This window comes from Tinamus guttatus, unplaced genomic scaffold (genome assembly GCF_059628265.1).
Source record: "Tinamus guttatus ecotype Peru unplaced genomic scaffold, ASM5962826v1 Tinamus_guttatus_pri_ptg000308l, whole genome shotgun sequence".
Lineage (NCBI taxonomy): Eukaryota > Metazoa > Chordata > Aves > Tinamiformes > Tinamidae > Tinamus > Tinamus guttatus.
The window spans coordinates 78,406-90,726 of NW_028288842.1; the positions used below are offsets into that span (position 1 = coordinate 78,406).

General features: G+C 43.4%; 1 protein-coding gene across 1 annotated transcript; it reads right to left on the reverse strand.

The window, feature by feature from the left end:
* Positions 1 to 135: 135 nt before the first annotated feature.
* LOC104572699 (poly(U)-specific endoribonuclease-B-like) lies at positions 136 to 9,922 on the reverse strand. Its single transcript, XM_088528341.1, has 7 exons — positions 9,709 to 9,922; positions 6,049 to 6,148; positions 4,919 to 5,015; positions 4,022 to 4,143; positions 3,821 to 3,933; positions 2,048 to 2,201; positions 136 to 400 (listed from the first exon to the last, which is right to left on the reverse strand). Exons 1-7 carry the CDS (start codon positions 9,717 to 9,719, stop codon positions 137 to 139), a joined length of 861 nt encoding a protein of 286 aa, XP_088384467.1. The 5' UTR covers positions 9,720 to 9,922; the 3' UTR covers position 136.
* Between the last annotated feature and the right edge of the window lie 2,399 nt (positions 9,923 to 12,321).

Here is a 12,321-nt window from a genome sequence, read left to right on the forward strand (position 1 = left end):
CGCACAGACCCACGGCACACTCTTCATTGAACACTTTATTGCAGGAGAAAACCAAATGATTTTTAAAGTGTTACTACAAATAAATGGTTAGTACACTCCTCCTTCCTCCCCCGCCGGAGATGTTTCCCAATCACTGTCAGTGTGAGCCCTCACTGCTGGTGCCCAGCAGCACGGGATAGGCCGTTCCAATGTGCTGCCCGTGGCGGCAAACCACTATCTGTAGCTCATACTCCTCTATCTTCACTGTTTCATGTGTGACGCTTTTTTCAGACAGCAGAAAAACGATGGTGTAAAGGGCAAATTCGAACTCAGGGCTGACGCCAATGAAGATGCTTCCAATGGGCTTCACCAAGCCCTTCCAAGCGAACTGGAGGCTCAGAACTTGGTCGTCCTCGTCAGGCTGAAAGCAGAAACAAACACGGAGATAATCTCCAACAGGGTGGTGGCCAGACAGCTGCAATTTTAGTTTCTGGATTTTAGAAGAAATCACAGGATTCAGTCACTCTACCATCCAGGGGTTTGGGTCAGGAGTGAGCACTGAGAATGAGGGATGTAACAGAAAGGATATCTGTTCTAGATGTGAGCCCACAGTTCAGACTCCTTTTAAATTTTGCTGGATATGAGTGGTTCATGTTTACGTTCCAGGCCTTGAGAATTGTTTTATCTTTCCCACCTAAAGTAAAGGGAAGGAAATGACTTAGTCTCCCAGCTCATGGTGACACTCACTGGGAAGTAACTGTGACAGACAACCCACATAGCCCCTCTGCCCGCCCCAGTCTGGGTCTCTCTCTAGCCCATTGCCCCGTGAACCGGCCCCTGTTGCAGGTGATCTGTGACTACGAAGGCCAATACCTGTGCTCTGGAGAGAGATTCAAGGACACAAAACCTGGAGAGGCACATGTCACATCCTCACCCTGTCACATCCCTGCTATGCCAGGGTCCCATAGCTGGAGCAGAGCTCCTCCTTATCCTCTGGAGCATCCACCGTGTTCATTTGGATCCTTCAAGCTTCAGCAATGCTGCTATTCCCTAAGCACCAGCACTGCTGTTAGAAATACCTTCTGTGCAAAAGGAGCTGGGCTCAAGGGAGTGCTGCTATTTCCTATGCTTGTACACCCCTGGGGCCAACACCACCTGATCGTGCACAAAAGGATTTTCTAACTAGAAAAAAATACATCTGGAAAGCTCACCAGACATACTTTTATCATCGCATGCTCTCAATGGGTGCTGGAAAGATCCTTGAGACTCTGTGAAAGAGGACTGAAGCCTTCAAGATGCACCTGTGTTCTCCTCACTCACCTCGGAGCAAGCAGTAGATCTAGACAAAGCTTTCTACTTTACTTCATAAGCTTGAATGCAATATCCTAAAATAGCTTTTAAGCTTCACTTTGTGGCACTCTGACTCCAAGCTGTCAGTGCCTCTTAATTTTCAGAGCTGAGACTTACAGGCCTTGGGTTGGACGAAGGAAGCAGCGTCACAGAATAGGTCTAGTTCAAACATCACTGAAGCTGAAGAAGTCTTCTCAATAGCTTCAGCTTCCGCAGGGTGAGCTCCCAGCAATAAGAATCCGATGCTGCATGTTGTGTGAACCTCATAATAACTTGCCTCTCCAGCAGTGCACCTTTTCTAGCCTGGCCTTAGTAATTCCCAGCATGAGTCTTTCTGGAACTTACTGCAATGAGCCTTAGAAGGCATCTAGACTAGCAGATTTCTCCCCAGTTTCACTGAAGACAAGGGAACTGCAAAGGAACTATGTGTTTGAGGGGCTAGTTTTGCTACAAGCTTTTTAGCCTCTGGATGTCTTGAGGGAGTCCAGAACTCTAGACAGCTGCTGTATGTGCAGCAGCCACAAATGACAGTGGGCAGAGGATGAGTGGGAAGTCAGTGTCTGAGGACACTTAGGATTCCTACAGGGAGTTAAGAATGAGGAGAATAAGAGGGAAAAAACAACCCTGGCTCTACATCACGGTGTCTTGATTCATTACCACAGCCGTTCTCTGTGGATCTATTTATCTCACCTGTAAAGGCACCCAACTCATCCTTAACCCTGCTTTTATTCTTCCGGGCCACATATCCCTTGTAATCAATTTGGTTACGCTTTTCCTGAAGGTAAAACTGCACCCAGTTGTGCAAACCCAGGATCTGTTTATCACGCTTTGTTTCTCCAACAAAAACGTGTTCAAAACCACAGGAATCGAGTCTGCAATAAATCAAAAGATAATAATTAGTTTTTTTCTCTGTTTAAACAGTTCAGACTAGCTGAGGTAAAAGGCCAGAAGATGCACAAACTTATTTACTTATTTATATTTTTCCCTTTGTCAGGTTGGGTTTGGAGTTTGCTGGGTTTCTTCCCTATTTTGCACAAAATTTGCATGAAATCTACCCAAGAAGCCTTAATTTCTATTTAGTGATTAAGACTGATAGTTAAAGCCACTTGTGTATTGTTTTTTTCATCTTGATTTTAGCAAGGCTTTCAGCACTGTCTCCCATCACATCTTCACAGACAAGTCAATAAAATGTGGACTAGATAAATGCACAGTGACATGGACTGAAAACTAGTTCAACTATTGGGCTCAAAGGATGGGAGAAGTGATACAAAGCCGAGCTGGAGGCCAGTCGCTAGGGATGTATTTCCACAGGCCAGCACTGGGCCAATGTTGCCTTAATATCTTCGTTACTGCCCTGGATGAAGGGACAGAGTGCACGTGACACCAGCTGGCAGGAGGGGCTGGTAAACTTGAGAGTGTTTCCCTGCCATTCGGAGGCATCCAGATGGGCTGCAGAAATGGGCTGGCAGGAGTCTCAGGAGGTTCAGCAAGGGGAAGTGCAAAGTCCTGCTCTTAGGGAGGAATAACCCCAAGCCCCATTATGTCCTGGGGGGACGAGCAGCGCGAGAAGAGCTGTGCAGAGAAGGAGCTGGGTGTCCCAGTGGGCAACACACTGGACATGACCCAGCAGCATGGGATTAAGAAGCGCTCAGCTAGCGGGGGGACGGAGGCCATCCCTCCTCTGCTCAGGAGGCCACATCTGCAGCGCTGGGTCCATACCAAGGCTCCCCAGAACAGGACATGGAGCTACTGGAGCGAGTCCCACACAAGGGCACAAAGATGATTAAGGGATTGGAGCATCTGAAATACGAGGAGAGTGCTGGGAGTGTTTAGTCTGGAGAAGAGCAGGCTGGGGGAACGGCGGACGGATCTTATCAACCTGTACAAATATCTGATAGACACCAGTGAAGAAAGAAGACAAACCAGTCTCTTCACAGCTGTGCCCAGTGACAGGGCGAGTGGCAATGGGCATAAATTGAAACACAGGAAATCCCACTTAAATATAAGAAAAAAAAACCTCTTTTGCTGGAACAGGTTGCACAGAGAAGTTGTGGAGTCTCCTGCCTTGGACATACTCAAAATTCGACTGGCAAAGGCCATGGCTGGCTCTATCCAGTCCTGCTTTGAGTGGTGGTGGGGGGGGGGTTGGCCTAGAGGCACCCAGAGGTCCCTTCCAACTGTTCTCTGTGGCTGCTTACAAACAATTTCTAGAAACTCTTATTAATTCCTACTATTTGTTTGCACAGAAAGAACAATACATCTAATGGGCACCGAGCTATCAGGAAAGGACTTTAATACAAGATTACTGCATATCAGCTAGAGTCATCAATAAGTCTTTAAACATGGTCTGAGTGGGACCATTGAACACTTAATTTTGGCCATATTTTGAGACAGTCTTCCGTTTTTGTATCTAACAGGCAGAACTCAATCTTGTATTTACATAAATCAGAATAGTGTGACGATTACCAGGGGCCATATTAATCAAACGTACCTGCCGCCTTCTTTTCTGGCATAGAGCTGAAACCAGATGTCATAGAGCTGGGATTTGAAATCTGTAAGGTTTGCCTCTGCCACGTTTTTTTTAACCAGATACTGATGAGCTAGCTGGAGATTAGACAACAAAGACAAATACACAGTTTACTTGTCAATTCAGTATTTTCATCGACTAAAAATTAAGATCTGTGTTACTCACTTTCATGACTTCAGTTTCTAAGATAGCATCAAGAAAATGATTGTTTTCAGCTATTTCTTCTGGAGTCACTACTTCTGCTACACCAGTTGATGTCTCATAGTTGTCCAATAAGGAAATAAAGGCTATGGAAAAAGAGGAACTTTTTCAGCTTTCAGCATGTTCATCCTGATGAGCAGAACATATGTACCATGATACCTATTTGTGCAGACATTAGAGAGTACCATCATATATATATATGAATAAAAAGCCATGTAATATAGCAGTTCTCAACTACGCTGTTGGGTGAATGGTTGGATGTGACTCAAAACCAGATCACTGCTGCACTTTTTCTAAGATACTTAAAAGCAACTCCCAGTTGAGCTCTCCTATGGAACCAAGTGGCTGAGTAACATATGTAGCTCCAGCCTGGAAAAATAAAGGGAAGGAAACATATATTCATGGGCATGCTTCAAATATGGTGTTGTCAGAAATGCATGTGATAGCTGTAGACTGGGTGCCCTCTGAAAGGGGCTAGAAGCTGTGAGCAAACGAGGAAAGTGGAATTTGTCTCTTCTTTTTCAATACATAGAAGTACCTCAAAGCACTAACAGAATCTCTCATCCTTTCTACTTTGTAATGGAAGGAAGAACCTCAGAGGAATCCAGATTTTGGCTATGGCACAAACCTATGTTCTTCCTGAGGTCGAGACTACAGTAATCTCCATGGCCTCAACACAAATGTTGGAAAGATGAGCTTCAGATGACAGGTAGCCTGAAGATCCTCATCCCCTTCTCATCTCACCATCCAAAATTTACACAATGTTATTTTCTAAGGATTTGCATTAAAAAAAAAAAAAAAAGAGGACAGAGTCTCCATGTCATTTCCATGTCATTTCCTTAACAAAACAACAGATCTCACTCGCAAAAGTTTTTATGCTCTTCATGCGTTCCTCATTCACGTGGTGAAACAGATGTCTGGCTGCACCATCTTGGGTAGCACCGTCACCTGCTTTTCCCTAGGAGGAGCATCACAATAAAAAAAAGATGAAGCAAAACGTAGTTAGAGGATACAATGGCTGTCTTCAGAACCAAAACCAAGAAGCTACATAAGACTTTCAAAACTCTTTGCCAAGAATGATCATCTTGGGAACAGGAGAAGACATTGCAGAAGAACACCGAGGATCAACAGAAAAGACATTAATCTCCTCTCCTCCCTGCTATTGCTTAACCCATCTAACTCCTGAGCAGGATCCTGCAGGTTCTGCCCTGGTTTTCTTTTTGGCTTCACGAGCACAGCCCCAGCCATTGCACTGGTGCCCGGGGGAGCTGAGATAGCAGCAGATTTGGACAGGCAGACACTCAGTTGCCAGAGATTTTCACAGGCTTATAGTTCACTCATGTCTAAGGGCATTTTACTCAAGGTTAGAAACAAGCACATCCAAAACAGAAAGGAGATTTCTGATGTTTTTGAAGTTCTGATTCAAAAGAGGGCATTCTCAAAGAAAGAGGGGTTTGGGGGGGGCAAAAAAAAGGGTTTTCAGGAAAGGGAAAGTGGAGGTTTCACAGCTTCTCTGGGCAGCTGGTCCCATTTGCATTTGCCCTGTTGAACTTCATGGGATTCCTTCAGCCCATTCCTCCAGCCTGTTCAGGTCCATCTGAACAGCAGCCTTGCCTGTGAGCGTATTGACTCCTTCCCTCCAGTTTGCTGGTGGCTGCGAGCTTGAGCTTAGAAAGGCTGCAACCGATCTCCTCGAGCAGGTCTTGGATAAGGATATTTAGTACAGGATGAAAGACCGGCGCCTGAGGGACTCCACTTACAACCAACTTCCAGGTAGAGCACAAACCATTAACACTTTCAGCCTCCTGCCTTCTCCGTTCTGTTCCCTCCCCTGGGTGACTCTTCCTCATCAGGAAGTCCTGACTCTGCCATTAATGACAATTACGAAGCACAGGCAGCTCTTAACAAGGGGCAGTTTCACCTATGCCTTTTCCTACAACACCGCCCTGCCCTTAATCCCTATGTTACTTAATTCCTTAGCAATAAATTACCTGCAGCTCGATCGTGTAGTCTTTCCCAGGCGTGAAGCGGTTAACATCCATATCCCACAGCTCACTGAAAACTTCAGAAAGTTCATGGTTTAAGGACTTCCTGCCATGAAATACAGCAAAACACACATGTTGGAAAAGACATGCACTGTTAGGTTTTTACGAAAGTCACTTTTAAGAGTCTTTTTGCGTCACTATGTTCTGCATACTAATTTGTCATCAAGAGGGTTTTCTCTTCTCCAAACACCTTGCTGCCAGTGCAGCTGTGAAAACCATATAGCAGCAATCTTATACACTCTCTTTCTACCAAATTCCTGCCTCTCAGCACTGCAGGACCCCCCCAGCAGGGATGCTCTCCTTTGCACAGTTACACTAGCATAAGGCTGGAGTAACGAAGGGTCACTAAGACGCTGCACACTGAAAAGAGAGCCTTGGTCCAGCGGTGGCAGACTGCTCCACAAGCAGCACAGCAAGATTTTACATGCCTTGCTCTTTGTGGCTGGCTCACAGACTGCTGCTCTGCGTGCCACGCGGATGGAAAAAGGAGGTAGCAAACCGTGCCTAGAGAAGTGCAACTTTTTCTCCTCCATGTTGCGCAAGCCTTTTTCTCTAGGAGGTGGCCCCTACAACCTAAGATTAATGTCCCCGGAAAGTCCTTAAGGACTTTTGCCTAAAGAATCTCACACCCCAGAGTTAAGGAGCCAAAATGAGCTTCTTTACATTAATGCACAGAGGTGGCAGCTGAGGAACATGTGATATTAGGAGTGAGGAGAGCAACCTCCTGCAGAAGGGCAGGGCAAACAACTGTAGCTGCTTCGGCAGCTGCACCTCAGTCTCCTGCAACACAGGACCTGAGCCGTCACGTACCTCCATGATGCCGGAGGCATCCGTGATACTTTCAGATTACTGTTGGTTGGGAAATCCTACAAAGATCACTTGAATTTTGAACTGGGCTTGAACAGGTATGAAATAACTGAAAGGAGGAACAAGATAGAAAGTTCTAGTATATGGGAGCCAAAGGATATGTTTATTGCCCGTTTTAAACATGAAGGAAGGGGTTTGCATGGAACAAGCATCTGCATAGGTTTTAACACTGGAGCAGAGTGGGTGTGCCATAGAGCAGGTATATTGAGCCCTTGCCTAACCCTACGCTCTGTATATAAAGTAGCAGTGTGGCTTGTGGCATCTGCACAGCCCTTACAGGACATCTGCTCAACTTCAGGGGGAATTAGCTGCCCAACACACAGGGGCAAGCAAGAGGAGCAGAGCATTTATTTATTTTCAGCGCTACCTCCACAATCTTCCCTGAGTCTTGAGCACAGTAACTCCTCCTCTGAAGAGCTCACAGACCAGCACTAAACAGAAGAAATGCTCATCTCATGAGCTCAGCTCAAGCCCCAAGAACAGGATCTGCAAGTTCACACACGACTACCAGAGATGCTTTTCAAACTTCAAATGCTGTCTGCATACTTGCTGCCCAGGACTGACCTAATTTTGCTGGCTCTCTTTTCTCCTGCTTTCTAGACGTTCCCGCTGCCTCCTGCACTGCATCAACTGCTGCTACCTGTTTAAATATCTCCATGCAATGTTTAATAGAGCTTTTGCCTTGCTACCTTCACCTAAGTTACTACCCAGGGTGGAGAGGTGCCATCCGTTGAACATTCAAGGTACGTGAAATACTATTTTTTAAAACTTTATTTTTAGTGTTTTATACTATATATATAGTATTCTGTATACATATATTTTAGCAGATATGTATTTTGGTGGGAAAAAAGTATTTCCAGGTAGGAAATCTGCCATTCCCTGCAATACCTCCTGCTTGTTCTTGGTCCTGGTCTGCTCTTGGCAGATTTGTACTGCTTATGAAAGACAGTTGGGCTCTGTTTGGTCTTTTCTCCTCTAGAAATGTTATGAGATATTCTATATAGACTCATGGAGACAAGCTCAAAGTGTCACAGAAAGAGCATACCTACACATTTCACTCATTTATTTAGTAAACATACTCTTGCCAAACATATTTCTGCACTCAGAAAGCGATCCTCAAGACTTTAAAATCACTTAAATTTATGAAACAAATGCATTTTCTCTCCTTTTCCTTTGCTGGATTATGATCAGAGACTCTTTGAGTCCTTTTTGATGTCCCTTTCATCTCCAAAAAGAGAAGAGAACACGTGAATGTATTATACCTTGAAGGTCGGAATAGAGAGAAATATATCCCTGCCAAAGCAAAGAACTTGTTTAGCAACTCACATAGTCATCTTGTAAAAAACATTTCTTAAGCGTGTTTCTTTAAAAAAGACCTGTAATTTAACCTACACATATGAGGTAAGACACCTTCAAAGGGAAGAAGCCAAACATCTTCATGTAAAGCCATGACACATAGCATTTAGGTAAAGTCCGAGAAACAGTATTGCATATTTGCCTTCTGATTTTTTAATATCATTGCACGTCTGACTCAAATCAGAGATCTTTATCATTAGTTTTCAATCCCCTCCCTACAGCAATATTCCTCACCTGTTAGATTTGTGATTTGGAATAAATCATTTTTACACATGAAGTGTGGCCAACTGGATTTTGTCCAGTTGGAGTCTTGCTCAAATCTGCTTTTGGGCACAAAACACCAGTCCCAAAACACAAAACACTCACTCGGCACTAAGTAAAAGTGGAGAAGATTTTGGGGGAAGGTCTTTGCAGCAGTAATTCCAAGGTAACAGCAGGAGAACTGGAGCAAAAACATCTCAAATTGTTATTACTGCTTTCAAGTGAAACATTCACATGATGAGCCAGTTTTGCCAAGTGATTTTCTTGTATGAAACCTTCACTCTGAACAAAACAATTCCCCAGCATGAAAACTGTTATTGTGGTAAGCCAGAAATGACTCAAGAGATGAAGAGAATTAAAAGGTCAACAGGGAATCTGGTGAACAAGTCAAACCAATAAAAACATATATTGCCAATGGTCACACAGAGCCCTGCAAAGAAGGTTTGATTGAACGTCTGCTCTAAAGTAAATTTATTTTCACAGGTCCTTTGAAAAAGGTCCATTTTTAAAAAACTCCTTCAACCTTAGACTATGGGACAGACACATTTGCAAAGCTTGATGAGCAAACTTTTACAAGAAGTTAATTTTTTAAAGAAACTGGTTCTAATGTTGTGAAATACATTCACCATCTCATAGGGTTAATATAAGACATAGGCAATTAGGCAATTCTCTTGATTTTCCTCTTTTTTATATTAGTATGTATATATCTTATTGACTTCAATTTTTTTTTAAGTTTAAACTAGATTTTTGAAAGACAAAGAATTAAATAGGATTTAAAGGTGGAAATGAAAATTGATTGTCAAGTGATAAAAGTAGAAAGTTATTCAGTAACACTTTGACAAAGTCCTAGGCAGACGAATAATGACTAAAGAAACCATTCCACATTATCAGCGAGGTGCAAGCAAAATATAATCTTAGCATCATTCTGCTTTATCTAAAACAGTTTATGTTTCAGTTGTCTTTTTAGTCTCACCAACTTAGCAAAACCAAATAGAAACAATAAGCAGGATAACTGCAATGCTGCATTTCATGTAAGTCCCTCTTACACGTATTTACCAAACAAATACACCCCATTCTCACTGTCCTTGGTGTTAAAAAAGAATTAATATGAATTTCTCTTACCCATTAGCCATGTCAGGAAGACTTTTTTTTTCTCTTAGCAAATACACTAAGCAGAGAGAACACAACCTGAAGCTCAGATATCCTATGGTTGTCCAACAAATGGAGCTGTCTCTGTGTCACTTGCCTGCTTGCCTGACTTGCCTGTCACTCACTTGATAGGCAGGGCAAAAAGGCACTGAAGAAGCAGGAGGTGCTAAACCCCACGGCAAAACGTGGCAGGAACTACCTGGTCTCGCGTCCGTGCCAGCAGAGATGCCTATGAGCAGGAAGTCAGAGCCACCTCCACCACTTTTATTTGGCCTCTTATCATTGCAGGCAATCAGGACAGCTAATATTACAGGAGCTGGTTTCATTTCCCACCTAGGTTTTATAAGGGAATTTCAGATCCTTGTACAAACTTTAACCCTCGGTCGTGTTATCACTTCTGGATTTTTGTTGCATTATTTATTAACAGGGCTTAGACCCCCAACGTGAATTTTAGGCCTCCAAACGAAAGCACTTCAAGTCTGAAAGCCTTGCCTGAAATGGGGAGACTGTTCTAGTGTTGCCATTTTACCTACGGTTACAGGAAGGGAAACTGAGCATAGATCAGACATTTAGGAAATTATCCGTACAAAGTATATTAAGTAGAAAATCTTGTGCTTTATTTACTTGCAGCTGAAATTGCTAGTGGGGATCTGTTAAGTAATAGGAGGCATTACAAGCAGGAAATGTTTTACAAAGGCAGCACTTCATGCCTCATTGGGAGCGAGCTGCGCGGGTGCTTGTGCGTGCAAGTGCTCCCTCCAGTAGCTCTCCTGGGAAGCACACATTCGTTTTGTGGCTAAATTAAAGCTTCAGGTTTAAAAGCTTATTTTTATTTGGTCGATTTTTTTTTTTGTATTTCCATCCTCATAGTCATTAACTCCTGAAGACAAAGCTTTACGCTGTACATTCTGTATGTACAGAATGTCGCTAGCTCAATTAACACACTGAAAAATGAACCTTTATTTTAACCCTGGCAAGAGAAATTAATGCATCGCAAATATCAATATCCTTAATTTTAACAGATTTTTTTTTCTTCACAATATTTTATTGTCATTTACTACAGATGTGGGCAAGCAAGATAAACAAACAAAAAAATACAGTGCCTGCGTTTGTCATCTGTAGGATTTAATTTAAAATACACAAGCTAGTGGGCATACTCCTTCTATAAAGAAGTCCTAACTCCTGTAAGGACATTAGTGGAAAGAGAGTTTGGGAGCCTAAGGAATTTTCTTTTACAAGCAGTACCTCCACTGGAGTTAGCAGATTTAAATTATTCTTTCATTAAATGACACCCTGGCAAATCAAGTAATGCCAGGGATCAGTTTGACCCTATAGGTCAGATCAGAATCATCTCTAGCGATTTATAGCCAAACTTGCATTCAGACTGTCCTATGATTTACTGTTAAGAAAATCTTGAGGATCCCCAAACATACAAAAGGGTCCCTTTGCCAGCAGAAACTAGGAGCTGACCAAAGGCTCATGGAAATAATGCCAAATCCATTTGGGTCTTTTCCAGCTCTAACCCAAACAGGGCCACATTAAGAAAATCTGAATGGTCAGAGAATGATTTTGCCAACACTGTGATGACTTTCTCAGCTAAAGAGACCAGGCCATGTTTTCTTAAACTCCTTCCACGGGGCAGGCAAAGACATCAGCGGAGATCAAGAGACTTTTCGATTCCTTGCAGTAATGTGACCTGTTCAGCTTCCCTTTTGCTTGTCAACCCGCTTCCTCAGAGTGAGTGGGCAAGTCGTGGTCGATGACTGGTCTCTGACCGGATTAGTCACCTCAGCAGACAGCAACGTGGAGAGAAACCAGACTGTGGGAGACAGCAGGCGCTGCGGCAGGGAGGCGGTGCAGTCCCCCACTATGAGCCGAGCGGCTGGGGGAGGACAGAGGCACCTCTTCTTACTGTTTTTTAATCTAAATATTAGGACCATCAAGTATAGGCTTTTGGGCTGGGAGAAACTGTATCTAAGAATCATTGACTCCTCTTTATTTTAAGTTACAACATTAATTAAGGAGTTTGGGGTGTTTTACCTTCATCACAGATACAAATATGCATTTGTTTACGAGTCATTCATTTGTATGTGTCAACGTAAAACAAAATGTTCTTAAGGCCTGGTTGAAAACATCTCTTATTCCATATCCTGGAGGAGACTCAGGGAAGACCTTATTGCTCTCTACAGCTGCCTGAAAGGAGGCTATAGTGAGGTCTGGGTCCATCTCTTCTCCAGAATAACTAGCACTAGAACAAGAGGAAACGGCCTCAAGTTGCACCAGGGGAGGTTCAGGTCAGACATTAGGAAAAAATTCTACATGGAAAGAGTGTTGAAGCCTTGGAACAGGCTGCCCAGAGAAGTGGTGGAGTCACCGTCCCTGGCAGTGCTCAAGAAACGTGTAGATGAGGCACTTAGGGACATGGTTTAGCAGGCAGGGTGTTGAAGGGCTACAGTTGGACTCGATGATCCTGAAGGTTGTTTCCACCCAGAATAATTCCATGATTCTATTATCAGTGACTTATTCTGAATCACATCCTGGGGTTCATTTTGTAGGAGTGTAAGCTGGGCAAGTGGAGGCTTAAGA